We start from the raw sequence: 26,810 nt of genomic DNA, 5'->3' as shown, positions 1-26,810 counted from the left end.
TAAATTAATTTTTTTAGAGAGATGAGGTTGAGACAAACTTGGAGCTGCGCGGACGAGCCCTCCTAGGCACAAGCCACCTAGTAATGAACTTTCAGCGCAGGAACTTCCGACTCGTTGCGGGAAAGCTGACGCGGGCAGGGGACCGGGACAGGACGGGGTCGGTGGGCGGGTGCCCGCGGGGCGCGGGCCGAGCCGGGGGAGCCGCACCCCCCGAACCGCCTGTAGGAGGCGGCCCAGCAGCGCCTGCCCGGCCCGGGGCGCGAGAGGGGACGGGGCGTCCCGGGCGCCGGGGCCGCTCCGGTTCCTCATTTCCAGGCGGGGCCGAGCCTTCCGAAGACTCCGCGCCGGGCACCGGGGGCGATGGACCGCGATCGCAACAAGGCGCTGCTGCTGGAGCTGCAGAGGGCGGCCGGGACCGGTAACGATCGCTGCGCCGACTGCGGAAACCCAGGTAGGGAGCTCCGCCGGGCGAGGCCCCGCGCCCCTCGGCCCCCGGACCCGCTTCCGAGCGAACAGCGGCGGTGACGAGGGGCCGGCCGCCCCCTCAGGCTGTGGTGCCGTCTGGGTGCTGCTCGTCCCGGCCCGCAGCTGTGTCCGCTCGGTCCCTGCGGGGGGCCGGCCGCGCCCCTCGCTCCGTGTCGCGCAGGGCGGCAGCGGGACGGTCCCGGGGCGCTGCCCGCTCCGGGACACGGCTCTCGGGGAGCCCCGCGGGGCCAGGGGACCGCAGCAGGGGGCAGGAAACGGCCTCAGCACCGGGTGCTTTCCTGGGTTATTTGTGGACAGGGCATGAGGCTGCAGGTGGGAGGAAGAGGGTGCGTGGGGTGGATTTCCAGCTCGGGGAATGTCTCTGCGCAAGGGTTGGGGCAGAGAAAGGCACCAAGGAAAACCCGCCGGAGACCCCACGCCGTGCTGGCGCCAGTGCCCGTTCGGGTGGGTCAGTCGGGAGCCAGCAGGAGCTGAAGAAGGCGTCAAGTAGCTTCTGCTTAGTGTGATAGGGAGAAGTGGACGGTGGCACAATCCAAGGGAATGGTCTTGCCAGAGCAGTCAATGCCTATACGGATGCACTTGTCAAAGCTGTTTCAGGGGATGTAGCAGCAGGCAAGAGCACGAGCCTTCACGGGCAGCGGACAGAGTCCTCGCTGTAGATGGCTGTACTCTGTTGTACTCTCTGTAGTGCACACTTTCGGCACCTTCCTTCCCTTGTTAATTCAGCAACAGCAGCTTTTCATGCAGACCTAAAAATTAGCTGAGCTTTTCCATCACCACTCACCTGTCTGCACAGTCACATTAATTTTAAAGCAAATAGTCAGTAAAAAAATGTACAAATGCACTGGGGAAAGCAGGTGTCGTTCTGCTGAACACAGTGAAGTGACAGCCATAAACAGTGGGGTGGGGTTCGAGGTATTTATAAGGTATGAAGCCTGGGCTGTGCATCAGATGTGGTTTTTCACCCTTGCCAGTGGCTGTACTTTTTCCTGTGTATTAATCAATTCTTTGTGGTTTTATCTAGATCCAGAGTGGGCTTCTTACAAACTTGGAATATTCATTTGTTTGAATTGCTCTGGAATTCATCGTAATCTTCCTGAAATCAGCAGAGTCAAATCCCTTCGCCTTGACTTTTGGGAGAGCAATTTAATAGAGGTACAGAGGAAAAAGCAGTAATTCTCCACATTTCATAACCTCCTCTGCCATGTAATTCCTGTGCCATCCACCATGGGCAGAGCAACAGAGCTACACAGAGCCAAGTTAACTCCATGGGTAACTTCAGGGGTATTTTTATGACCTGCTCAATCAAATTACACTGATAGGTGACCATGTTCCTAACTGTCTGTGATGTGTATTTTTATATACACAGTAACTTCTCACTGTGGTTTAGAAGCTCACAGGTATTTCCAGGTAGTATGTTCAATTCAGAAAGCAACATACTCTTCTTAAATATTGGTTCAGCCTCTCATTGTTCAGTTGAATTGTGTTAATAATACATTCACAGTTAATATCTGGGAGGAGATGAAGGAATAAGGACATCATAAATTTTCTCCTAATTTTCTTTTGTTCTTTTCATCAACAACCACAGTTTTGTATTTCTTCACACATGATTCAGAACTGTAAATACTGAAAAAGGTACATCCACCTAAAAATAACAAGCTATAATGCTAAAGGGAATTTATAAATGTATATAAGTACATGCTGAGTTACGGTGAGACTGAGCAAAAGTGCAGTGCTTCCTTTGATACACATCTCATTTTATGTTCTTGACATGGTGTTGATTTATAGTGGCACACCTAACTGTAGTTTATTTTGTATTTCAGTTTATGAAGAATCATGGGAATCTCTGGGCCAAAGCTAAATATGAGGCGAAGGTGCCTCCATACTATTACATCCCCAAGTCCCGTGACTGCTTGTAAGTTGATGGTATATTCACTGCTGCAGACCTTTACATCTCCTTCCCTTACAGGTCTCCCTGGCTGGCTGGTGAAACTAGAGTAGAGACAGACCAGCTTTATCCATGTTTTCCTCTTTCAGGGTTTTAAGAGAGCAGTGGATTAGAGCTAAATATGAACGTGGGGAATTTCTTGACACCCAAGTCTGCCAAGATCCTTGTTCTGCAGGTAAAAGGATTGTCAGGGAGGTCTCAGCCTCAAGGCCAACAGCACAATGTTCTGTTTGCAGCTTTGGAGATCTCTGAGGTTGGCTTGTCACATTTGAACTGCTGGATGTGCAGTCACTGCATTGAGTCTAGCTTTGAGAAGGAACTCTAAGAAAAGGCACTTACACGAGTGCATGGGTATATTCAGATCTTACCGTTCTCTAGTTCTCCACTGATTTTTTCCTATGAGGTGAAAATTCTCAGATGGAGAAGAGACTTGAAACTGTGCCACATCACCCTTAGCTAAAAAGTCTCGCCCTTGTGCTATCGTTCCCTCGTTCCCTGACAATTATCTGTCTGGTCTGCAGGCAGCCGTGAAGGATGCCTCTGGAAACTTCGGAAAGGACGCAGACAGTTCCAGAAGAGGCAATTTCTCCTATCAGCAAGGGAAGGGGTGATGAAGTACTTCACCAAAGAAGTGAGTTCCTCAGCCAGAGCTGGCCATAGATAGCAGGTCAACACCTACCCTCAGACCTTGCTCTTTGTGGGCAAAACCCAGCACAAGTAGCTTTGTCTCTAGTTTTGCAGCCAGCCTGTGCTTAGAGGAGTCCATGTTTCCCCATTAACATATGTGATATATTGGACAATTTTGGATTTAGCTCTTTTCCTCATCCCTTATCTCAACCCTGCAGCCTCCTTTTGCTTAGTGAACAAAGGAAATGGGTACTGGCAGTTGAATAGCAAGACAAAGAAGAGATCTGCTGGTGGTTGTTACCTCTTACATTACCAAAATATCTTCTCATCAGCTCCTGCAGCAGGGTCCTCAACATGTCTCCTTTCTGTGAGATACTGTAGCTAATTATTGTCTAACTACAGGGCTGGAGATAGACCTATCCCTTGCAGTGCAGACCCAGCCCTCTTAAATAGTGACCCAGCATTTGTCAAGGAATCTTTGTAAGTGGTTTTATGTTGCATGTAATTAAGGCTTTATGTTTCAGGTATATCCAATATTCAGATACTTTAGGATGTCTGCTTTCTCTTCAGTAGGGATCTACATCTCATACCACTGATCTGTCCTGCAGTACATTCGTTGAGAGCACTTTAATACAGTGATGCTTTTCATTTCACAGTCCAAAGGTCCAAAAGCCGTTATCAGCGTTGAATCTCTGAATGCAATGTTCCAGGTGGACAAAATAGGACACATTCATGGGCTGCAGATCACATACACCACAGATGGTCAAACAAGGAACCTTTTTGTCTATCACGAAAGTGGAAAGGTGAATATCATGGAGATTCTGGAGTAAGCAGAATAAAGATGCTTAGATGTTTGATCCGTATTTTGGAAGAGTTACCGTGTCCACAAGATCTGGTTTTATTTGGCATCACTAAGACTTGTAGAATATAGGAAGTTGCAGAATTTGATACTCCTAACAGTAGCATCTTGTTCCTTTTCTGTTGGGGCATATATTCAGTCTCACCCTTTGGATACTCTTAAGTGGTGCATGGATGTAAACCTCTGTAAGGTAACTGCCTCTGGTTTTACACAATTTCATGGTTAAATTCTTGACACGCATAGAGAGTATTGTTCTATATTATTTCCAAGCCAATAATGTAATTTAAAAAAATATCTCTGTAGATATTGTTAGACTTCTGTTTCTTCCTTCAACAGAGTTCTCATGTCTTTCTAGGTACAGAGGTTTTTAAACAACCCATAACTGAATCAACTGAAAAAGCCTGTAAAAGTGTATACAAACTTGGGTGATTGTCCATGCTGAGAATGTCTAGGACCTCCCAGGAGGGCCATTCTTAAATTATTTTCAAGGGTCAATGTTTTTCAGGTGCCTGGGACAAATCACTAACTCTCTCTGCCCCTTGGGGAGAAAGTACCTCTTTACAAAGAGGTCACAAGGAAGGAGAAGGGCATTTTGGAGAAGCAGTGCTCTTACTCTTTTTGTTAATTTTTGTATTTTTGTTTGCTGTTTTCCCAGGAGATTGTTGACTGGTTCAATGCTATTCGGGCTGCACGTTACCATTATCTCAGAACAACCTTCCCAAATGTCCCTGAGCCTGAGGTGAGAACTGAACAGGGCTTGAAGCAGTCTAGACAAACATAGCATGGGAAAACATTTCTCACTACTGAGAGTCAGGTGCTCAAAAAGCAGCACTTGGGTCCAGGGAATGGACAGAAGAGGTAGAAGGAAAGGCCACACTGAATAACATGCAAAAACTTAGTCAGCATTTAAGGCCTAAAAGTCTCCATGTGATCCTTATAAAGTGTAATCTGTGAAAAATGTTATGTTCCTTCTTACTTCAGACTTCCTTTTACCGAGCAGCCAAAAAAACCCCAGACCCCAAGAGCCACAATTGATGGTGATTAACTTTGACAGAAACAGAACAGAAGTGCAATCTTGGATGAGGCAGCCTGTCCTGGTTTCAGCTGGGACACAGACTTTTTTGTGTTTGTGCTCTCCTAGCTCATACCCAGGATCACAAGAAATTTTGTCAAAGAAGGCTATATGAAGAAAACAGGACCAAAAGTAAGTGCATGCTTGGCATTACACAAACAGATATCATTCCAGATAGACAATATTTGGTAGTTCACTGATGCTGACTCAAAAGATTTGCTCAGTGACTCTCTGCTTCCTGGATTGATAAAAGACATTATATTCAAGCTTGTCATGTTCTTTGGGATCACGTTTTATTTTGTGTGGAAAATAAGATCGGGAAGAAGAATCCTTGAAGAGTAAGCAAGATGGATTAGCTGTTAATGGACATGCAAAGTGCTGTTACACAACCCCACATGGATTGCTGTATCTGCTAACTGCAGCTCCTGCCACAGAAGAACATTACGTGCTGACCCCTCCTACTTCTCTGTTTCACTTAGAGTCAGTTGCACTTCAGTCACATCTACTTAAAGCAGCAAAGTGTCGTTTGAGCAAATTTCTCTACAGTGAAGCCAGTCAGTTGGTTTGTTTTATTGTAGGAAATGTTTGGGCCAGTACTCTGAGAACAGAAGAGTGAGGTTTTGGACACTGCTGAAGGAGGAGATAAAGATCTGAGGTCTTTTTTGAACACAGCCACTTCTTGCCTTGCTCTCCTTTGAGTGAGCCATGAGCCAAGTCCCATTATAAAGTTCAGTGGTGCCGTGCTGATATTGAATATGCTGGGGTTTGGCCCAGCTTGTGCCAGTGTTCCAGCATCTCTTCCGCAGGTACTTGCACAGAGCATGAAAGATTTTATATTTTTCTCCTGAGGCCTAAATTCTGCTTAAACTGAGGTGAGCCCTAGAAGAGGCCTCTTCAGTTCAGCATGGAGCAATTAATAGCTCAGGAATGGTCAGATAAGTGTAGCTGATGGAATTAGCACTTTAAAAAAAACAACTAGTATTGTACACCCAAAATTCTAGGGACAGCCTCCCTGATCAGATTGTTTTGGATTCATTGGAATTGATTGCACACTCTCTTCACTATCACCACTGGCTCAGGGGTTCTCTGCAGTGCTTTCAATCCATTTCATGCAACTTCCTTAATCCTGTTAGTTTGATCACTTCCCTGCCCAAAGGATTGTCATTGAATGTAAATCTGTAGTTTGAGCCCAGGGAGAAGAGAGCTGAGGGCTGCACACAGCAGTCACTCACCTGTTACCAGTTACAGGGATGAAGGAAACTGAACTCCAGCTCCAAGTCATTTAATCAGTCCTGGCATTTGAATAGAACAAACTCCACTTCGAGACTTGGTCTTTAAAGAACTTCTAATATTTCCTCGCAGCAGAAGGAGGCCTTTAAGGTACGCTGGTTCTGCTTGGATTCTCAAGAAAGGAACCTGATATACTTTAAAAATCCACTGGTAAGAGGAGTGTTCTTTGTTCCACAGCCCCTTCATGAAGCAGGTGGGGAGGAAGGGTCTGTTCTCATCCACCTTTTCCAGTGGCTATGCCAAACTGGAGCGGGCCCAGCCTCAAGCGCCCATCTCCCTTGCCAGTGGATGTCTCTGAAGCTGAGCTGGTTGGGAACTCTGGCCCATACAGAGGCTGTGAAGAAGATCCAAGTCTTTTAAAAGTAACTGCTACTGCCTGTGGTGTTCATGCCCCCTCTCCCCCAGCACTAGTGCCTCTGTGTCTGTAACCTTAGCCAAGATGAGCAATATTCCAGTATCAGGGGCTTGACAGCCCCAGTATCCAGCTTCCTAGCACAGCTTTAGCTATGGGAATGTCCTTCCCTGCCCCGTCTGAACACCCACCAACCAGCTCTGTAAGGGTGGGGCCCTGCCTCCTCTTTTTGAGAATGCCTGTGTGTGCATAATACCCCTTTGTGTGTTCCCTGCTGCTGTCACTAGTCCATGTTATCAGTTCCTCTCCATGCATCCCCCGATCCTGTTCTGTGTCAAAGGATAGAGCAGTGTCTGGTCTGCTGGAGCTCCACTGTCCACCGACTAATGGCTGTCTTCTGCTTCCTTCTCTCCAGGATGCATTTGCACAGGGCCAGGTTTTCATCGGAAGGAGGGATGAGGGATATGAAGTACGAGATGATTTGCCCGAGAGAGTCTGTGTGAAAAAGACAAAACCAGCGATCACTCTGGTCACACCAGTGAGAGAGTTTGTGTTTCTCTGTGAGAACGACAGGAAGCAGAGGGAGTGGATGGATGCCTTGAACGGAGTCATCACCCAGCTCTGATGTCCACAGGGAGGAGCAGTCAGGCTGCTACATTCCACCTGGCTGCAGCTTCTGGCCACACAGGGACAGGGTTGTTTTCAACAGAGTGGGGTGAATGTCTCTTATGGCACTACATTTCTGGCACAATTAAAAAAATACAAGCCAGGTTTAAGTTGTGGAGGATACTGTAATGGAATCACTCCTCTGAAGGAATCACGCAGATGCTCCTAGCACCTTGCTTTGAACAGTCTCTACTGTTTGGCTTTTATGTGAGTGGCAAATCCAACATCCAATGTATTTTTTCCAAAGCACAACCCCACCCAGTGCCCCAGTGAACACATTGAGGGTACAGGATGAACATACGCTGACCTTTCTCACCTAAGAACAAATGAAGCTTAATGAGCTTGATTAGACTGAACACTGAAAGGCAGAAACAAGTTTTAAAAGTGTTTTCTTCAGTGACTTGCTTGCAAACACTCCATGAAGGAGGACTGGTGTTTAGTGTTGGAGGGGAGCCTTCTCATCAGGTACCACTGTGTGCAGGAACTGATGGAGACTTGCACTGGTTGACACAGAGCACTGTGTGTTTCCATGCCTCAAGACCAAATCTGAGATCTGGTTTTACCAAGCAGCAAATCATTCACACATTTAATTCTTCTTTCCAGATAGCCTTAGTTTGCAAATCAAGAGGAAGTCTTGCAGACCAAGTTTCTGGTGAGGCTTCCACCTTTTGCTGACAATTGCCAGCTGGTCTTGAGATACTCGAAATAGTTCTCTTTTGCAGAAATGAGAAGTGCCAGTACTTGCAGGAATTAGTGACACTAATGGTTCTTTCTTCCCCCCCCCCCCCCAATAGTGCAAAGGAATTGAGTTGGATCATCGTTCTGCTTTTCTCAGCCAGCTCGTCATCCAGCTCTGAGCAATCTGCAGTAGTTTTGCTTGTTGCTATGCTCCCATGAGCTTCCCTGTGTTCCAGGCTCTCCCCACACAACCCCATTCATTCTAGCTCACATGGTGGTTCAGCAATTCTATTGAAGAGCCTAATACTGCAGCTCCTGAAATCAACAGAAAGCAGCTTTTGACTTGTACGAGGAACAATGTCACTCTTCATTTGTTAATTGTTATTTTGAGATGACCTGAGTAGCTCGGGATTACCTCAGAACAGTTCAGTCCTTCCAGTAGCCTGACCTTCAGTCAGACAGGATCTGCATTGTGCTGTGCTGTGCCACGCCACTTCTCTCCCGGCTGGCTCAGCAGACTGCCCATGTCAGCAACTCTTACTATTACAAAATCGGGAAATTCACGGTGGAAACGAAATAGTGGGAGATAACAGAGACTTTTTTGAACATTCAATAAAAGTCAAGGCCGAGCCTTGGAGAGTTCTGCATCACAGTCCATTTCCACCGGCAACCCAAATCCTGGGACCAAGGCACGTGAGAAGAACTGAGCGGAACAGAGCGGGGCAGAACAGGCGCGGCCCGGGGCGTTCTCGGCACCGGAGGAGGCGCCCGGGGAAATCGAAACTCCGCTCCGCTCCGCCCCGCCCCGGGCTGGGCCATGGCCGCCGTCATCGAGTTCGAGCGGCTCCAGCGCGTCCTGGAGCTGCAGTGCTCCTGCTGCCTGCAGTTCTTCGCGGAGCCGGTGCGGCTCACGGGCTGCGGCCACAGCTTCTGCCGGGGCTGCATCCTCCGGTACTGCGCGGGGCGGCCCCGCGCCGCCTGCCCGCTCTGCCGGCGCGGCTTCGAGCTCCGCCACCTACGGCCCAACCGCGAATTGGCCGCGCTGCTCAGCCTCATCCCGCGGGAGCCGAAGGAAAAGTTGGAAACACAGGATGGGGCGGAACCCTATGGAGCTGCTGCCTGCAATGACCAGAGCTCGGCGGGGCGGGGACCTGGGGAGAAGGTATGGCCGGAGGCTGCCCGGGGCTCCATCCCCGACATCCCAGAGCTCCAGCCCCCGATACCCGGGAGCTTCACCCCCCGACATCCCGGGGCTCTATCCCGCCACAGCTCGGGGCTCCTCCCCGCGACACCCCGGGACATTCCGGAGTGACATCCCAGGGCGATATCCCCCGACTCCCAGGGACTCCTGCCCGCGACATTGTGGGACAGTACCCAGCGGCACCCTCGGCACAGCCCGGGTTCCCATCCCATGGCATCTCCAGTGTAGCCCGGGGCTCCATCCCACGGCACCGTAACACATTGAGCAGATGGGTTCAGCTAATGCAGTGTTTGGGGCTCATTGGTAATGTCTGATGCATTGAGAGCTGCATAGCTGATTTAGAAGAACTCATACCTGTACATAATTCAGCTGACTTACAATAGTAGTGACGACTTTGTGCTGCGTGTTACGTATTGCATCAGCATTGCATTGGAGACTGGTGACAGGTAACATTATTAGACAGTGCCACAGCTCCACCCAGCGTCATGGCACAAAGTGGGACCGGTTCATGATCTAGGTCTGCTTAAAACGACTCCCAGAGGAGGAGATAAGAAAAATCTGTTTACCTTCATTATTTTAGCACGTATGTATCTTCTTCAGTCAAGCTAAGAGCTGAAGCTCACAATTACAGTTGAACATGTAATTAATCGGTGACTGTTGCATGTTGACTTCATTGTGATTACTCCTGCTCAGAATTGTGTCTTTTAGGCACCTCCTCAGCTAGTCCAATGCTTAACTAATGTCAGTGATGCAGGGAATTTTATTATCCTACTGCTTAACCTAGTCATGCTTTCTCTGAGGGTTATATAGATAAATAGTCCAATGTGTCACTTTGAAGGAAGAAGAGATATGGGAGAGCTCCAAGCAAGAAGAAATAACTGCAGAGACCATCCACCTTTTGAGGAAAGATCTCAATAAAACAAAGGTACACACTGTACATTCATCACCTGCAGTTACCTTCTGTTTCCCCTGTTCTGGACCGGAGATGTGATTGACTGCAGGGTTGCCTTCCAACCCAGAGCAGCAATCTGCCTTTTTGTTGCCTTCTTTTCTGTCACAATTCTAGTTTTACTGATGAGAATGAATATATGGCATCAGCTGCATTAATTTGTGTCTTGGCTGGCACAAAGGCTACTGGAGTTGTGCATGGTTGCATTTTTCTGCTTATTCCAGGAGTAGCCTGAATGTTTCTGGTACACTCAGATGCAAATTACAAATCATAAGAGGGAATATTGATCTTTCTGTGTTGTGAAGCAGAGTCCACTGGCCATAAAATAGTCATGATCCTTACCATGCCCCAAATCTCATTGCAGGTAATGCAGGATAGTGTCAAATATATTTTATTCCTTTGAATAAAGTCTTCTGGTCTGCAGGGGTCAGTCAAAGATTATGTTAGATGGGGCAGTAGCTTCTCGTATTGCATACATCTTTCCTAACCACACAATGAACTCCATACTTTCTGCCTTTCAGGAATATACATCTCAGATCAAAAGCCAGATTACTAAAGATTTCTGTTGCATGAAGGAATATGTTGAAAGACAGGAGAGAAACACACTGATGTTCATTGAACAAGAGCAAAAAGCTGCTCAACATAAAATTGAAGAGACTATTCACCAGCTCACAGACATCAGAGCCCAAACTGTAAGTGATGAAATGAAGTGGCAGGGCAGAATATGAGTAGAAACTCTCAAGCTCAATGTCTGGGATAGCTGAATATGTACAGAGCGCCTTTGAAGTCCCCACTGCACTATTCTCATGGAGACAATGGTGCCAATCCATGGACATTGCTGTTAGCAGGGAGAGTTGGGAGTGAGAAATTCAGAGGAAGAGAAGTACTAAAAGAGGCACAGGCTGGGGATGTAATTCAGAACTAAATTTTTTTCCAAGGATATTGGTGAGCTGGAATGAAGTGGGAACTGCACTGCTAAAATCCAGTCCTCGGTCAAATCTAAAGTAGAGATCCTTCATGATCTTATTTTCCAGAATTTGTATATACACATAGGGATGCAAGTTAAAGAACTCACATAGTTATTAAATATTGTGTAACAACTTTCTCGGGGAAAACATATCAAGGGCCCTCAAAAGAGGCAGTTAAAGCACTTCAGATTCTGTAGAGCCCATTTTGATGTTGAAAACAACAGTGCCAAGTGATGCAAGTAAGCCAGCAGGAATTTAGAGTGCGGCTCACTGGGTCTGGCAGTGCCATGAGACAGAATTGGACTTCCAGGATGCAGGCACAGGTGCCCACATTGGAATTCACCTGATCCAGTGTCCCGTTACAGGCAGTGAGGAAGAATGGGCACTTTCAGAGTTATCTGGCCTACTTGAGATATCCACCTGCAAAGAAGATTAATCCAGCCTCCAAAAGGCTGTTTCCTCCTACACACTGTACACACAGAGAGCAACTTCAGATGTAGATTTCCACAATTTCTAAATTTAGGCAAACTAGGTTTGCCCTTTCCTCACACTAATACATTTTGAAACTTTTGGTTTGGGTTTTAGAACAAGAAGGAAGTTTAAAAAGAGTAAGTTTGTGTATTCATATGAATGAAATATGAAAAGAAAATTGTAATATATATATATATGAAAGAAAAATTAGTTGCAGTCTCAGTTTTCTTAGGGAAAACACAGTTTTAAAAATTTTTTTGATAAGAATATCCTTCCCTATTTTCTGTAAGATTTCAGGTTGGTTTGCTCAGGTAACTGTCCTATAAAGGAAGCTTTTGATGCAAAGAATAAAATTCTTGGAGAGATCACTGCTCTTTTTCCACTCAGGCTTTACATTATAATCTGATCTGCGAGATGAAATAACTGCTATTGTTTACATCTTTCCCTTGATCCCTTTGTCATTATCAGAGTAACTTACCTGAGAGGCAGAGGTACAAAGGCTCACCTTCAACAATTAATAAAATTACACTTGATGAGAAGCTTAATGTTGTCAGAAGTGCTGTAGAAGATCTTAAGAGAAAGTTGGAAATTTTACTCTTTGAGACTTATGCTCAGCAGCTCCCATCAGGTGAGTTTTCCTTATTTTGAAATCTTTTTCTTAGAGGCAGTGGATCTAGCAAATAGAGTAAAAAATTACTTTGTGCTTATGAAATGCATCTGCAAATAAAACAAGAAACATATGATAGCAAAAAAATAAAGAACACTGTAAAAGTTTTTAAGACAGAAACTGCTTTTTCTGCATAGAATGCTCCAACTGCTTTCCCCGTCTCACTCCTCTGACAGCTCCCTTCTGACCACAGCAGCATACAGTGTTTGTTAACTTTGGGTTAAAATGTTTACTTATTCGTCCTTTGTAATTTATACAATCAAAAAAAGCAAGTCCTTGTTTTGTACTTGAACCACTAGCTGGGTTTATTTAAGGTGTGTTTTCCTTTAGAAGCTTAAATACTTCCCATGTACATTTTGAAGAAATGCCTTAACACTTACACTTATTTTTTTATTTAGTGCAGCCTCCAGACTCATATCAGGAGCCAAGTGTCTGCTCCTCATCTCCAGAGTCTGCAGCTGAAAGTCCTGAACCAACCATTTCCAGGCAGTTTTCTCAGTGTAAGTATCCAGGCCAGCAGGACTCTTAACAACATCCAGGTCACTCTGAGACTGGATTTGCTGAAGAAAACTGTCCTTGCCAACATCAGCAGGCAATGTGGCTGTTTACTGAAGCATGGAAACACAATGGAGTTGCCATGAATGAATCAGTTACTGACACATATTGTAACACTGTACCTGACTGCAGATGCAAGATAAAAAAAGATAAGAAACCTGTTTCATGGAGGTGTGTGTAAGCTGTGTGGCAGCTTGTGCTGGCTACAGTGTGAGCTGGTGTACAGGCAGTTACTGCACCTCACTGATCTTTGTTGTTAAGCTGTAATTACTCCAGATGTTACTTGAATTCTGCATCATTTTGACAGAAACATTTTTACAGTCAACACACTGTACTACAGCTGTAGCTTAACACAGAAAACAAATGTTTTTACTGATAAAATATGTAAGAACTTGTCCCAGTGAACAGATGACTGTAAGCTTTATTAAGGTGAGCATCCCATTTATTATTGACAAAAAGCTAATTTTAAAAAAATATTGTGGCTAGGAATAAAATCCATCTTGTAGGGTGCAAGGTACTTTCACCTTTGCACTGGAGTGCATATGAGTCTGTCATGGATATTTACACAGTTGGGCCTGTTACATGTTTCAGTATGCCCAGGATACAGTCGATAGTGCTTGGTTGAGGATTCTTGAACTTTGACTCAGGTTTATTGTATGATCATTTGTTTTCATTTCTGTTCTGGAGCAGGAATGCACCTGCTTTCTTGTTGCCTGCAGGTGAGAATATTTTCCTTTCTGTCTTCCAGGGGCAGATGATGTGACTTTTGACCCCACAAGAGTACACAAGCACTTGGCACTCACAGCCCAGAACAGGAGAGTGATGGTTTCCAGCCACCTGACCAGTTACGAACATTCACCCAAAAGATTCTGCATCAGCCAAGTGATGTGTTCACAGGGCTTCTCTACTGGGTGCCACTACTGGGAAGTAATTACCAAGGACAGTGATGGATGGGCTGTTGGAGTTGCTCATGAAATGATTGGTAAAAGGGACAAATTGGGAAGAACTGAGCATTCCTGGTGTGTAGAATGGCTGGGTGCTAAAAAACAGCTGTCAGCATGGCATAAGGATCAAGAAACATTATTACACAAGGATAAACCGCTGAAGGTTGGAGTTTTCCTGGAGCTACGAAAGAAGACCGTGTCATTTTACTCAATCACTGACAAAGAAATGCATTTGCACACCTTTGAAATTATTACCTCAAATCCTCTCTACCCTGCTTTCTGGCTGTACAGTCTAGAAAGAAATGGATCTTTAACTATAAGTCAGCCAAACAGGAGATAAAGCCTGTTGAGAACAGGGCAATTTTGCCAATGACTGCAGAGTTTCTATAAAAGCCTCAGTGTTTTACACAGGAATGTACCAAGGAATGAATGCATAGCTACCCAGGTTTTCCTGGGAATCAGAGACTGATACTTCTGTCTGCTGTGCTCTGGTCTAGCCATACTGCATTGAAGTGATTCCAGCCTATGCTAAAGGCAGTAACCACCCCTGTGGGAGTCAGGTGGATTTCTCAAGCAGCTTTAAGTAGTCCCAGGATATTCATAGGAAAGAATGTACTAAGGAAGCTCTAATGTTGGGAATAAGCCTTTCGCATGGACCTCATTTCTCCTACATTGATATAAAAAATACAGGAGAACAGATGATGCCATTACTTTCTGTCAAGTGAGGTTTTTTTTTTAGACAGATCTGATTGATTAAAGAATGCTCAGAGGGTAAGAATGTTAGTGATTTTAGGTATGAAAATCTTTCCCTTTAGGGTAGGCATTAACTAGGAAATAGGCTTTGTATTTGAAGACCTGGCACTTCAGGGAGGTGTCCCAGAAGAACATAATCTCACTGGAGCCATATATTAGTCTTGCCCAAAGGGTTGTCAATCCTGGTGGTGGTGTGACCATGGGAATGGTTGTGGAAGCAGATGTTCAGGTGTGTTTATAACAGCTAATCGTGCGGTCACTACTGCTCTTTTAAAGGGCCTGCAAACAGGACTGTGTCATGGCAAGGACCATCTGGTCTTGTCAGGGAGCCTGAGACAAAGCAAGAGGTTCTCAGTTGCCTGTGGGGGGGTGAAGGGACCAGAACTGAGGTCCTACAAAACCTATGGACAGCTTGATTTCTGAGAGATCCACTGCTTCATGCAGGCAAACTGAAAACACATTCACAAGAAGCAAAAGCTTTTTCAGGAAGACTGTGGCATTCCAGAATTAACAAAATAAATAGTTTATTTTGAATAGAAGTGGGATTCAGCTATCTCATTTAGTGGAATGGAGCTCCTTGGCTTTTAAGGTCATTGACAGAACTGCTGCTCACCTTCAGAGTTACTCTCTGGTGTCACTGAACGCTCTGATGGACTAAATGCACATTTGTATGATCCCAGGGGTCCGTCTGTCAGCATCTCCAAGGCAGGGGTAGCTTTCCTGAGATAGCCAAAGCCACTGCCTTGTTAGGATTGAGGTGTCCTTTGCTAGTTCATCTGGAAAAACAACAGCTACAGCATGAACTCACTGGACATCCCTAATTTCCCACATACGAGTTGCACCGTAGTGCCCAGGGGCAGCAATTTGTTATGGTTTGGATCACAGCAACAACACACATAACAACACACAGTGCAGATGGTAACCCACTGTGTCACTACTTGAACATTAGGAAGAATTTCCTGATTAGGTGATTAAACATTGGAACGGGCTGCCCAGGGCGGAGTCACCATGTCTACAGGTGTTTAAGGAAAGACTGGACATGGCACTTGGTACCACGGTCTGGTTGACACGGTGGTGTGGGGTCACAGGTTGGACTGGATGATCTCCGAGGTCTTTTCCACCCTCATTGGTTCTGTGATTCCCGGTGTGCTCCGACTGCCTCGAGCTGTCCCTCAGCGCTCGCTGCGCTCACAGCCGGCCCGGGCCGCGCTACCCCGTGGAGCCGCCGCCTCCCGCCCGCGCCCTCAGGGGCTGCCGCCGCCCCGCGCAGCCGCCGCGCAGCCGTCGCTCGTGACCGGTCCCTCGCGAGCCGCCGTAGCGCGCTCGCTCCGCTCTGTGAGGGGAGCCCGGGCAGCCCAGGCCGTAGCGGCGCCGCCGCCGCCGCCCCGCCCGATGTGAGCGGCCCCGTGTCGGGGGCAGTGAGCGCGGCCATGAAGAAGGACGTGCGGATCCTGCTGGTGGGAGAACGTGAGTGCCGGGGCAGGGTGGGGGTCGCCGACTGTCACACCGCCTCCGTGCCGCGGGGCTCAGCCCGGCCCGGGCAGGGAGCCCGGGGCAGCGCCGGCCCGGCGGGGCGGGCAGGGGTCGGAGTGTGCTAGCCGTGACCGATCGGAGCGCTGGCCTGGAGCTGCTCGGCTCCTTGCTCTGGGTACCGAGCACGGCCGGCACTTGGTGGAGTTGTACGGCTTGGACGTCCCTGGAGACGACACCGGGGTGAAATTCTTGCCCGGTAATTGGCCACGGCCTGTTTAAACTTTTGGTTTTCTTTTTCCTTTTTTTCTTCTTTTTTTTTTTTTTTTTTTTTCCCCCTCTTTTTTTTTTCCTTTTTTTCCTTTTTCCTTTATATCCCTGTGAAAACCACACTTGCACGTTTCCGATTTACTGACTTTGGAAATTAGTGGCCCGATGTGCTCCTAGTGGTTATAGGTCGGGTGTTTTGAGTTTGTGGCCAGGACAGGGCCAGGGAGTCCAGATCCCTTTTTCTGCTTTTAACTTTCTGCGTGACCTGGGATAAACAGCACACACGTAGGTGCATGCCAGAGGTACTGTGGGTCTGGATTTTTTCATGTGTTCCTAAAATTGTGTCCTGAAGTTCACACTTAGGTACCCAAATAATTGACAAGGCTTGTGGAGGCTCAGCTTCTCACCAGTATAAATAGCAGCAAGGAGGTTCTGTTAGTTTGCAAAGCGAGCTTAAATTCCTCAAGGGGAAAGAACACAGAGTAATTATCAAGTGTTATTAGAAAATTACCTAGTTATACTAAGAATGTGGTACTACTGACAAAGCTTTCCTGAGGATTGAATGCTCCATATATATTTATAGTGCAGTTTATGCAGTTGTTTTATAGTGCAGGTTGGCTTTGTCTGTACTGCATAGAAAGGCTCTCTGTGACTTTTCTAGAGAGGAATCTTGAGGGAGCTGTAACTGTGCAGAAAGAGCTAACTCATTAAGACTGTATTTGGTTAGTTTTCCATGACTGTGTTTAGGAATTGGTGCCTTTGAATACAGAGTTTAATTCCTCTTTAGAATATATGCCTGATTTACCTCACTGCCTTTGACAAGCCTGTGTTCTGGGCTGGCTCAATGCAGTGGTTTCAGCACAGGTGTAACAGGTGCTTTGTTTTGGCAACAAGGTTCACAATGTGTCCAAATGGGCATTTTAAAGATACAGGTCTCTTAAATACAGCAATGTGTAGTACATGGCACACATCAGAGATTGTGAGCATCCCTATGTTACACTTTTGTTTGACTTGTAGTGAGGAGGGGGGAGAAATTTGTTTTACAAATTGGTAGAATTTGTCAGTTATAGTGTCAGTGCTGCTTTGTGTATGTGTCTCGTGTATATTTATTAGTCTGAAACCACAAGTTAGTCCAGACCATCTAAAAACTTGTTAGATGGTAACAGCAACCATCAGGTTTGGAATCTGAAATATGCCAAGAACTCTTTATTGTAAGCCTGTTCCAAAATTCAGCCTTTTTCATCCCCAGTGGTCCACAGTTTAGGCTTAAGTTGGTTTAGTCCTCGTATCGAGGGTGCAGACATCAATTTTTAATAGCCAGTAATTTTCAAAATACATTCAGCACATTATGTAGCATGATGTAAAAGACTTATATATGAGGAAAAAGACAAATTAGTTATCATAAAGTACTGTGCTGCTTTCCTTCATCCCAGTCAGCTGTTTAGGTTGTTACTTCTAAGACTATAAACAGATTGGGAAAGACAGAGGGTTGACCTAGATTTGAACAAAATAACCCAAATCTCTACACTTGAACCTATGGATTTTCATAAATCTCAAGGAGACTAGAAAGTGTATCAAGAGCTTCTAAATACTGAACATTTACTCACCAGCAACACATAATCTTCTATTTTCAGTCATTAGAAGTGGGTTTCTATATCTGCAAAGCCAGTTTTGTCACTGTTTCAAGTTGGAACTGTCTTGGTCAGGTGCAAATACACATCACTATTTTCACTAGTTAGTAACTTTACTTACCTGTAAGGAAAGTACTCATCTTTTTTTCCTATGGAAATAGGAGAGCTTCTGAAACTCTTTTGATTCTGTCAGAATTAAACTTAAGATGCACTTGATCTAGGAGGATGCCTGGCAGTTTAAGTTAGGATTTTAGCTCATGTGAGTATCTTTGATGGAAACACAACTGCATTGCTGTTAGGAAACCTGCAACCTGCTGCTCTACAGGGAGTACCTGCTGCTCTGCAGGGAAAAGTTTACAGCTGTTGTTCATAAGGAAAACAGAAATCTTCCTCCCCAGAATAGCTTTTCTTTGCTTTTCATAATTTTGTTACAACTGCTCTTTAACTTACCATGATGAAGAGAAGGTTTTATTTCTGGATGTCAGAACATGTTACTATACCAAAAATAGACCTAGATAAGTTGAGGGTGCTCTGACTGGATCATCAGTTCAGTAAGACAAACTCCTGCACAAAATCAACCAGCAGTACAATCATACCTCTTCTTCTTCTTCTTCCATATTCAGAATTATTTGCGATTACATAGAGCAGTGTAAATGCAGTGATATCAGCTGAACACCTTCTGTCCCCTGGTGACATTTTCTGTTGGTTTCAGTAGGAACAGTGACACAGGCTCTGACTGGTGGTGATCAGTGCCTTGGTTGGTAACACATTCCTGCTGGCAGAAATGCTGTTACATCCAGGGTGAAATAGTGTTTTGCTTGAATTGGGGGCTGTTGGAAATAGTCCCAGAAGGACATTTGAATCTGAACATTTTGGTTTTTAAGAAATGTCTCAAAACCAAATAAAGCAATAAGAGTCTTATGAGGCTTCCAGAGGACCAGAAAGTTCACAGAGGAAGGGGTTTAGTGAGAGTGGAACCCCAAGATAAGTTACCAGCTCTTGGTTTTAAATGGTCATATTAGAGCTTCTCAAAACCAGGCAATTAAATTGTTCTGTCAGAAGCCTAAACTTTGCAGGTAGACAGAGTCATTTATTTGATTAAGTAGTGTTGGGTATTGAAGCAGAGATGATCACCTTGCATTAAGAAAACTGTGACTTTGGAAGCATTGGTGATTTGGGGTATTTTTCACTTTTAGTGGGGGACAGCTCATTTGTATCAAAGGGAGTAAGCTCTTGCACTTTAAAAATAGTCACAGTGGTGGAGACTTCATTCATGTTCTCTTGTCCAGCCTTATCCTTGGTATTTTAGGACTAAAGTGCAATCATCATATCAAGAATACTATAAAAATAGTTAATTTCTACATGTTTTTCTGTGCATTTTGTTTCTATTTCTGAAGTTTTACTAAAGCATTTCTAGTTTGTTTTGATTATTTGTTTGTTTAAGTGCTCTGTGCTAAGGTTAAAACCTGCTAATTCTTTTGTGTAAGGCAGAGCAGAATTCGCTTTCCCTTCTGGAGGAAATCCAGAAGTGTGAGATGGATCCCAAGTTTTTACAGTAAAAGAATGATGAGAGAATTGCTGTCATTCACATTTAGTATGATTATAAAAGCTTTTAATGTGGTGAATTGGAAAATGTTTTTTAAATCTTCCCATTTTAAGATGGGGTTCAACTATTGAGTATAACAAAACAAATTACCTAATACCTGTTTTTAATGCTTTTGCAGCCAGAGTTGGGAAGACATCGCTAATTATGTCTCTTGTCAGTGAGGAATTCCCAGAAGAGGTAGAGCACTTTCATTTGTTTTCTAAGTTTTATTTCTATCCTGTCATATAGTAAGTTAATAGACTCTGCTTTAAAGTAATGTTTAAAAATAAAATAAAGTTTAAAACTGCAAAGATGACTTCAGGAAGAGTGATGTAGGTAAGTTTAAATGTTTCTCTGCATGAAGATTAGAAATTTAAGTTTTATGTAAGTTCCTTCCTTATTTTTCACGTTGTTAATTAAACTTATTGTTTTATATGTGATGAATGGTAGGTTTTTTAAGGAGCTGTAATTGGTCCAAACTGGCAGCATATTTCAACATATAAATGGGAAGGTGCTGAAGGAGACAAGATTATCAATTGTTTTGGGGGGGTATTGCATTTAAAGAGCAAGTAGACTGCAAAATGATTGAGAATGAGGAATTAAAAAGTCACATTGTATAACTTATACGTAGCTATTTTTTGTAACTAAGCAAGACATTGCCTTTACTTCTGTCTTTGAAGAATATTTTACTGACTCTTGAAGTAAAAACTGCAGAAAAAGCTAGTTGTACCTATTACTCCTTTAAAAAGGCAGCACATAGTTTTCTTTATACCATAAAAAGAAGCACAGCTGCTGCAAATAGTTAAGCTTTTTACATAGAAACATGAATGTTTATTTCTTCTGATCACAGGTCTTAAAATAGACATCATGTGCTGTTCTTTGAGTCTGCTCTTCTCTGGGTTTAATGCAAATCAGTAGGTTACCACAGTTCAGGAGTCAAGATTGGATTGTAAACATAACTGAATTTTGTTAACGTAATTGAATTTAGTTCCTAACCTTGCAGGTAAAACGGAGGTCTGGTTCCTGTTCTTAAAGTTCTCAGGGACCCGTTCCTTTGGCAGGCTGTTTGTTAGTGTATTTAGTGAGTTGTAGTCTTCTGTTCACTTCTCAGCTTCTTCCTGCAGTATAACCTAGAATATTTCTCTAAATTCTTGTGTAGAGAAAAAGCATAATTTATATATAACACAAAACCTCCCTGAAATTACAAAAATAACTTTTAGAAAAATACTGCATCCTATAAAAGCTGCTGAAAGAGACCTGCCCAGTTCCTCAGGCCAGTCAGGCAGATCAGAGCAACATTATGGGGTCTAACAGGCACATCAAGCTTGAAAATAGTGTTTAATGTACAGGGTGTTATCAGTAATCACTCTTGAAGGAGATCTCAGCAGAGCCTGAAGCTTTACAAAGAGACATTCTAGTGGTGATTGACTTTCCTTTTTCCCTTGTTTTACTAAAAGTAAAGTATCATGAAAATTCAGTGTCAGCAGGTGAAAGGCAATAAATAGATGTGCAGGAGATTTTCATTAAAATTAGGTTTAAGTTACTGAATATGGCTTAGTGTTCTCTGGAAAAAAGGGCTATCAGAGTTTACAGCATTTTTCAGAATAAGCTTTTATTAGTAGCATGTTTTGCTTTTCAGGGTTTTCTGAATTTAATGTTTTGCATTGTCAGAAGCAAGGATGTTGTCAGGTTACAATTGTGTAAAAATTGAGACTTGTGTTTTGTCTGTCATGCTTGTTTAGGCATTGGATAGAGTGGATTTAAGTTTTATAGAAGCATTAACTGTATGTATCCCTGTCTCGGTTTGAAAGACAGGTGTCTGCTAAGGAAGGCAGAAGCCTCCCTTGGAGTGGCAGATGTAACCCCTTTCCCTCTGAGTTATTATAATTTTGAAATCAAGGGTCTTTAGGCAAAGATGTGGGAAAATAGGAATAACAGTTCTTTACTATATATATATATATATATATATATAACTAGTCAAACAAAACAACAACAACTATGGCAGTAACAGCAAACACAAACCCAGTCCCAGCCTTCTCGGCTGTCAGGCTATTTCCCCTCGGGTGCAGTTCCGCTTGCAGCCGACAGGGATCGCTGGCGGCTCCCGGTGAGCAGGGCAGGTGCGATGGTTCCCCCGCGGCTGCAGGGGGCGCTCCGGAGCGAGCTCGGGGAACACGCGGCTGCTCTGGCGCCCTGGGATCCCGGGGAGGGGTGGAACAAAGGAGCTTCACAAACCGGTGGGCAGCTGGTCCCGGAGTCTCGGAAACAGCAGGCTGGACTGGTAGGCTGGAGCGGCAGGCACAAACACAAATCCCGGGTGGCAGACGAGATGTATCCAAAAGGGGAACCCCCCGGGGCTCCAGGCAGGCAGGGCAAGCACGGCTACAGCGTAGCGAAGGCTCGAAGCAGCAGCGGGGTGGGCGGCCACAGCCCCAGCCTCCAGCAGGGCAGGGAAAGCAGCCCTGGGATCCCCGGTGTTGTTCCCAGCAGAAAGGAAAGACGCCGAAAACGGGAACCAGCAGCTCCTCAGCTCCTCTCTCCGTGGCTTCTCCCTCCAGACGCTGAGAGCGAACTGAACTGCCCGCCAGGTGAAAACAAAAGCCTGGCCGGGCCCTTTTGTCTTTTCTTAAGTATGGCTATCTCCTCTCAAGTATGGCCATTTATCTCCTAGCAACATGCTATGGGAAAAAATTCCTTTAACAGAAAAAAAACTAGGACTAAACTAAAACCCCAACATTATCCACCCCGAATTTTTTTCCATACTAACATGTTACATGAAACTTAACTTTTTAACCATATAAATACAAGCATCACCTAAGTTATATACATATGTACATGCTGATACTGATACAAGTACAGAGCCATGGGTAGTTCACCCTAAAACAAGGTCCCCTTGAGGTATGCATCGGGTCTCTCCATCCCTTTGCATCACCCACCAGGTACAACCTGGTCCCTGAGCAAAAACAACCCCACGGATGGGTTTGTCTTTGCTCAAGGCAGACTTTACCCAAACAGTTTTTCCAAGCATACCTCTCATGTGCACCACTGGAACCTTATCCCCATCTGTTGTTTGTAGGGGTTCGGATTGGGCAGGGCCAGCTCGGCTGGTGGAGCCTCGGGTGTTAACTAACCAGGTGGCTTTTGCTAAATGCACCTCCCAGTTTTTGAAAGTCCCCCCACCCAGTGCCTTCAAGGTGGTTTTAAGCAGTCCATTACACCGCTCAACCTTCCCAGCTGCTGGTGCATGGTAAGGGATGTGGTACACCCACTCAATGCCATGTTCTCTAGCCCAGGTGTTTATAAGGCTGTTCTTGAAGTGAGTCCCATTGTCAGATTCAATCCTCTCAGGGGTACCATGCCTCCAAAGGACTTGCTTTTCAAGGCCCAGGATGGTGTTACGGGCAGTAGCGTGAGGCACAGGGTAGGTCTCCAGCCATCCTGTGGTGGCTTCTACCATTGTGAGCACATGGCGCTTGCCTTGGCGGGTTTGAGGCAGTGTGATGTAATCAACCTGCCAGGCCTCCCCATACTTGTATTTGGACCACCGCCCACCATACCACAGGGGCTTCACCCGCTTGGCCTGCTTGATCGCAGCGCATGTCTCACAGTCATGGATGACCTGGGAGATACTGTCCATGGTCAGATCCACCCCTCGGTCTCGTGCCCACTTATAGGTGGCATCTCTGCCCTGATGGCCTGAGGCATCATGGGCCCATCGAGCTAGGAACAACTCTCCTTTATGTTGCCAATCCAGGTCTATCTGGGACACCTCTATTTTCGCAGCCTGATCTACCTGCTTGTTATTACGATGTTCTTCATTAGCCCGGCTCTTGGGAATGTGAGCATCTACATGACGGACCTTCACAGATAGCTTCTCTACTCGAGCGGCAATGTCTTTCCACTCCTCAGCAGCCCAGATTGGTTTTCCTCTGCGCTGCCATTTTGCCTTATTCCACCTTTCCAGCCAACCCCACAGAGCATTGGCTACCATCCATGAATCAGTGTAAAGGTAGAGCTTTGGCCACTTCTCTCTTTCAGCAATGTCCAGAGCTAATTGAACGGCTTTGAGTTCAGCAAATTGGCTCGATCCACCTTCTCCTTCCGTAGCCTGTGCAACTTGTCGTGTGGGGCTCCATACAGCGGCTTTCCATTTCCGGCTAGCGCCTACAATTCGGCAGGAACCATCAGTGAAGAGGGCATATTGTCTTTCACTCTCTGGTAGCTCGTTATACGGTGGGGCTTCTTCGGCACGCGTCACCTGCTCCTCTTCTTCTTCAGAAGATAACCCAAAAGTCTCACCTTCTGGCCAGTTCGTAATTATTTCCAAGATCCCAGGGCGACTTGGGTTTCCAATTCGGGCGCGCTGCGTGATGAGGGCGATCCATTTGCTCCAAGTAGCATCGGTGGCGTGATGCGTGGAGGGAACCTTTCCTTTGAACATCCACCCCAGCACCGGTAGTCGAGGTGCCAGGAGGAGTTGTGCCTCAGTTCCAATTACCTCTGAGGCAGCTTGGACTCCTTCATAAGCTGCCAAGATTTCTTTCTCTGTGGGAGTGTAGTTGGCTTCGGACCCTCTGTAGCTTCGGCTCCAGAATCCCAGCGGTCGGCCCCGAGTCTCACCAGGCACCTTCTGCCAGAGGCTCCAGGACAGACCATTGTTCCCGGCTGCAGAGTAGAGCACGTTCTTCACCTCTGGTCCTGTCCTGACTGGGCCAAGGGCTACGGCGTGAGCGATTTCCTGCTTGATCTGGGCAAAGGCTTGCTGTTGTTCTGGGCCCCAGTGGAAATCGTTCTTCTTGCGGGTAACCAGGTAGAGGGGGCTCACAATCTGGCTGTACTCAGGAATGTGCATCCTCCAGAAACCTATGGCGCCTAGGAAAGCTTGTGTTTCCTTCTTGTTGGTTGGTGGAGACATCGCAGTGATCTTATTGATGACCTCAGTGGGAATCTGACGCCGTCCATCTTGCCACTTCACTCCCAGGAACTGGATCTCTCGGGCAGGCCCCTTGACTTTGCTCTTCTTGATGGCGAAACCAGCTTTTAGGAGAATTTGGATTATTCTCTCTCCTTTCTCAAACACTTCTGTTGCGGTGTTCCCCCACACAATGATGTCATCAATGTACTGCAGATGTTCTGGGGCCTCACCCTTTTCCAGTGCAGCCTGGATCAGTCCATGGCAGATGGTGGGACTGTGCTTCCACCCCTGGGGCAGTCGGTTCCAGGTGTACTGCACACCCCTCCAGGTGAAAGCAAACTGGGGCCTGCACTCTGCTGCCAGAGGAATGGAGAAAAATGCATTGGCAATGTCAATAGTGGCATACCACTTTGCTGCTTTGGACTCCAGCTCATACTGGAGCTCCAACATGTCCGGCACAGCAGCGCTCAGTGGTGGAGTCACTTCATTCAAGCCACGATAGTCCACAGTCAATCTCCATTCCCCATCAGACTTGCGCACAGGCCAAATGGGGCTGTTGAAGGGTGAGTGGGTCTTGCTGACCACCCCTTGGCTCTCCAGCTCACGAATCATCTTGTGGATGGGAATCACAGCATCTCGATTTGTCCGATACTGCCGGCGGTGCACTGTCGAGGTGGCAATTGGCACTCGTTGCTCTTCCACTTTCAGGAGCCCAACTGCAGAAGGATTCTCAGACAGTCCGGACAGGGTGTTCAACTGCCTAATGCCCTCTGCCTCCACAGCAGCAATCCCAAACGCCCACCTGAGTCCCTTTGGGTCTTTGTAATAACCATTCTGGAGGAAGTCTATGCCCAGAATACATGGGGCCTCTGGACCGGTCACAATTGGATGCTTTTGCCACTCCTTCCCAGTCAGGCTCACCTCAGCTTCCAAAAGGGTCAACTGCTGTGATCCCCCAGTCACCCCAGCAATGGATACAGGTTCTGCCCCCACATGTCCCGATGGCATTAAAGTACACTGTGCCCCAGTATCAACCAATGCATCATATTTTTGTGGCTCTGATGTGCCAGGCCATCGGATCCACACCGTCCAGAAAACCCGGTTCTCCCGTGCCTCTTCCTGGCTAGAGGCAGGGCCCCTCTAGCCCTGGTTATCATTCTTTCCCTGGGCATACATACTAGAGGTACCTTCGAGGGGATCTGACATATCATCCTCCTGTCTGTAATACCTGGCAGCTCGGTCACGGGAGGCTGAGGCTACTTTCACCTTAGCGGAACCCCCTCGGTTAGTGCCTCCCTCCTTGAGTTCACGCACCCGCGCTGCCAGGACAGAGGTAGGTTTCCCATCCCACCTTCTCATGTCTTCCCCATGCTCACACAGGAAAAACCAGAGCTCAGCTCGTGGGGTGTACCCTCTCTCTCTAGCAGGGGGACGACGGGCTCTGACCTGGGGGCCTGTGACTCGCACTGGTGCCACACTGACCTTCCTCATCTCCTCCCTTATCTCCTTTATCTCCTCTTTGAGGTCCTGGACCACAGCAGAGACATGAGTTTTCAGTGGACCATTGACCATGCTATCATAATTCCTGAGCTTGTTGGCAACAGAGCCCACTGTTTCTCGGTTATTGTCAGCATCAATGGTTGCAATGAAGGTGGTGTATTGCGATGGCCCTAGCCTTGCCAGGTTCCACATCATCTGTCCTGTGCACCTGACCTTATCGGGGTCATTACCGTGCTGTCCATCCCTCCCAAAGAGTACCTCTAATACTGCCACTTCTCTTAGCTGTTGGATCCCTTCCTCAAGTGTCTTCCACTGCATTCTATGATGGTACTCCTGCATTCTCTCTTTGTGAATGAACCTTTCTCTCACACTCATTAAGAGCCGGTCCCAGAGAGAAAGGGGTCCTGGCTCCCTCACAAATATCTGGTTCACACCTGGGTCCTGGGTCAACGATCCCAGATACCTTGCCTCACCACTATCCAGTTGCACACTTGTGCCCATGAGGTCCCAAACCCGAAGCAGCCAGGTGGTATAAGGCTCACGCCCCCTTCGCACAATGTCGTCTCGCATACCACGGAGACTGTCGTACGACAGGGACTCAATGATGATTTCTGGCTCTGGCTCCCCTGCTGGTTGTGAGGGCCCTGGTTCCCCATCATCATTAACTGGTCGTACTGATTTGGTCTTACACTTCCTCCTTTGCACAGGGGCGACTGCTGCTGGCTGTACTTGTCCTTGGGGTTCAGCTGAAACCTGGGCGGTTGTAACATCCGTGGGTTCCACTGCTGCACCGTCAGACTCACCCTTTTTGGGGCAGGGAGAGGTTTTTTCACTAGCTGAGGAGGTGTATTCCCTTAGCAATTGGCATATCCCCTGGTGCACCTGGCCCATCTCCTGGCGCATCTCCTGCATCCCTTTCGCCAGTACCCCCACCCATTTCGGGTAGTCCATTT

The 26,810-nt window shown here is 46.4% G+C and overlaps 3 protein-coding genes across 8 annotated transcripts in view; all 3 read left to right on the top strand.

Annotated features, from left to right (window-relative positions):
* The first annotated feature begins 276 nt into the window (after positions 1-276).
* On the top strand, positions 277-7,416 carry ADAP2 (ArfGAP with dual PH domains 2). Of its 3 annotated transcripts, none has more exons than XM_069032509.1 (10): positions 277-451; positions 1,511-1,641; positions 2,310-2,401; positions 2,524-2,609; positions 2,956-3,065; positions 3,718-3,864; positions 4,576-4,659; positions 5,062-5,124; positions 6,355-6,432; positions 7,050-7,415. In XM_069032509.1, the coding sequence occupies exons 1-10, from the start codon at positions 361-363 to the stop codon at positions 7,257-7,259; spliced, it is 1,092 nt and encodes a 363-aa protein (XP_068888610.1). In that variant the 5' UTR covers positions 277-360; the 3' UTR covers positions 7,260-7,415. The 3 variants fall into 3 exon arrangements, with proteins under 3 accessions (XP_068888610.1, XP_068888611.1, XP_068888612.1); XM_069032510.1 differs by having other exon boundaries at positions 6,355-6,644; positions 7,050-7,134; XM_069032511.1 differs by lacking the exon at positions 5,062-5,124 and having other exon boundaries at positions 7,050-7,416.
* A 1,294-nt stretch (positions 7,417-8,710) lies between these two features.
* RNF135 (ring finger protein 135) lies at positions 8,711-15,025 on the top strand. Its single transcript, XM_069032508.1, has 6 exons — positions 8,711-9,140; positions 10,018-10,104; positions 10,650-10,820; positions 12,036-12,195; positions 12,633-12,734; positions 13,538-15,025. Exons 1-6 carry the CDS (start codon positions 8,796-8,798, stop codon positions 14,071-14,073), a joined length of 1,401 nt encoding a protein of 466 aa, XP_068888609.1. The 5' UTR covers positions 8,711-8,795; the 3' UTR covers positions 14,074-15,025.
* Positions 15,026-15,776: 751 nt separating this feature from the next.
* The window catches only part of RHOT1 (ras homolog family member T1), a 32,198-nt gene continuing 21,164 nt past the window's right edge, over positions 15,777-26,810 (top strand). For 2 of the 4 annotated variants that reach the window (XM_069032294.1, XM_069032292.1), the window contains exons 1-2: positions 15,777-15,953; positions 19,582-19,640. In XM_069032294.1, the coding sequence (XP_068888395.1) occupies positions 15,917-15,953; positions 19,582-19,640 (96 nt within the window). In that variant the 5' untranslated portion in view covers positions 15,777-15,916. The remainder of the gene's footprint in view (positions 15,954-19,581; positions 19,641-26,810) is intronic. The other 2 variants (XM_069032291.1, XM_069032293.1) reach the window with 2 other exon arrangements.

The sequence above is a fragment of the Aphelocoma coerulescens genome, chromosome 18 (genome assembly GCF_041296385.1).
Source record: "Aphelocoma coerulescens isolate FSJ_1873_10779 chromosome 18, UR_Acoe_1.0, whole genome shotgun sequence".
Lineage (NCBI taxonomy): Eukaryota > Metazoa > Chordata > Aves > Passeriformes > Corvidae > Aphelocoma > Aphelocoma coerulescens.
This window is presented reverse-complemented; position numbering and strand designations above follow the sequence as displayed.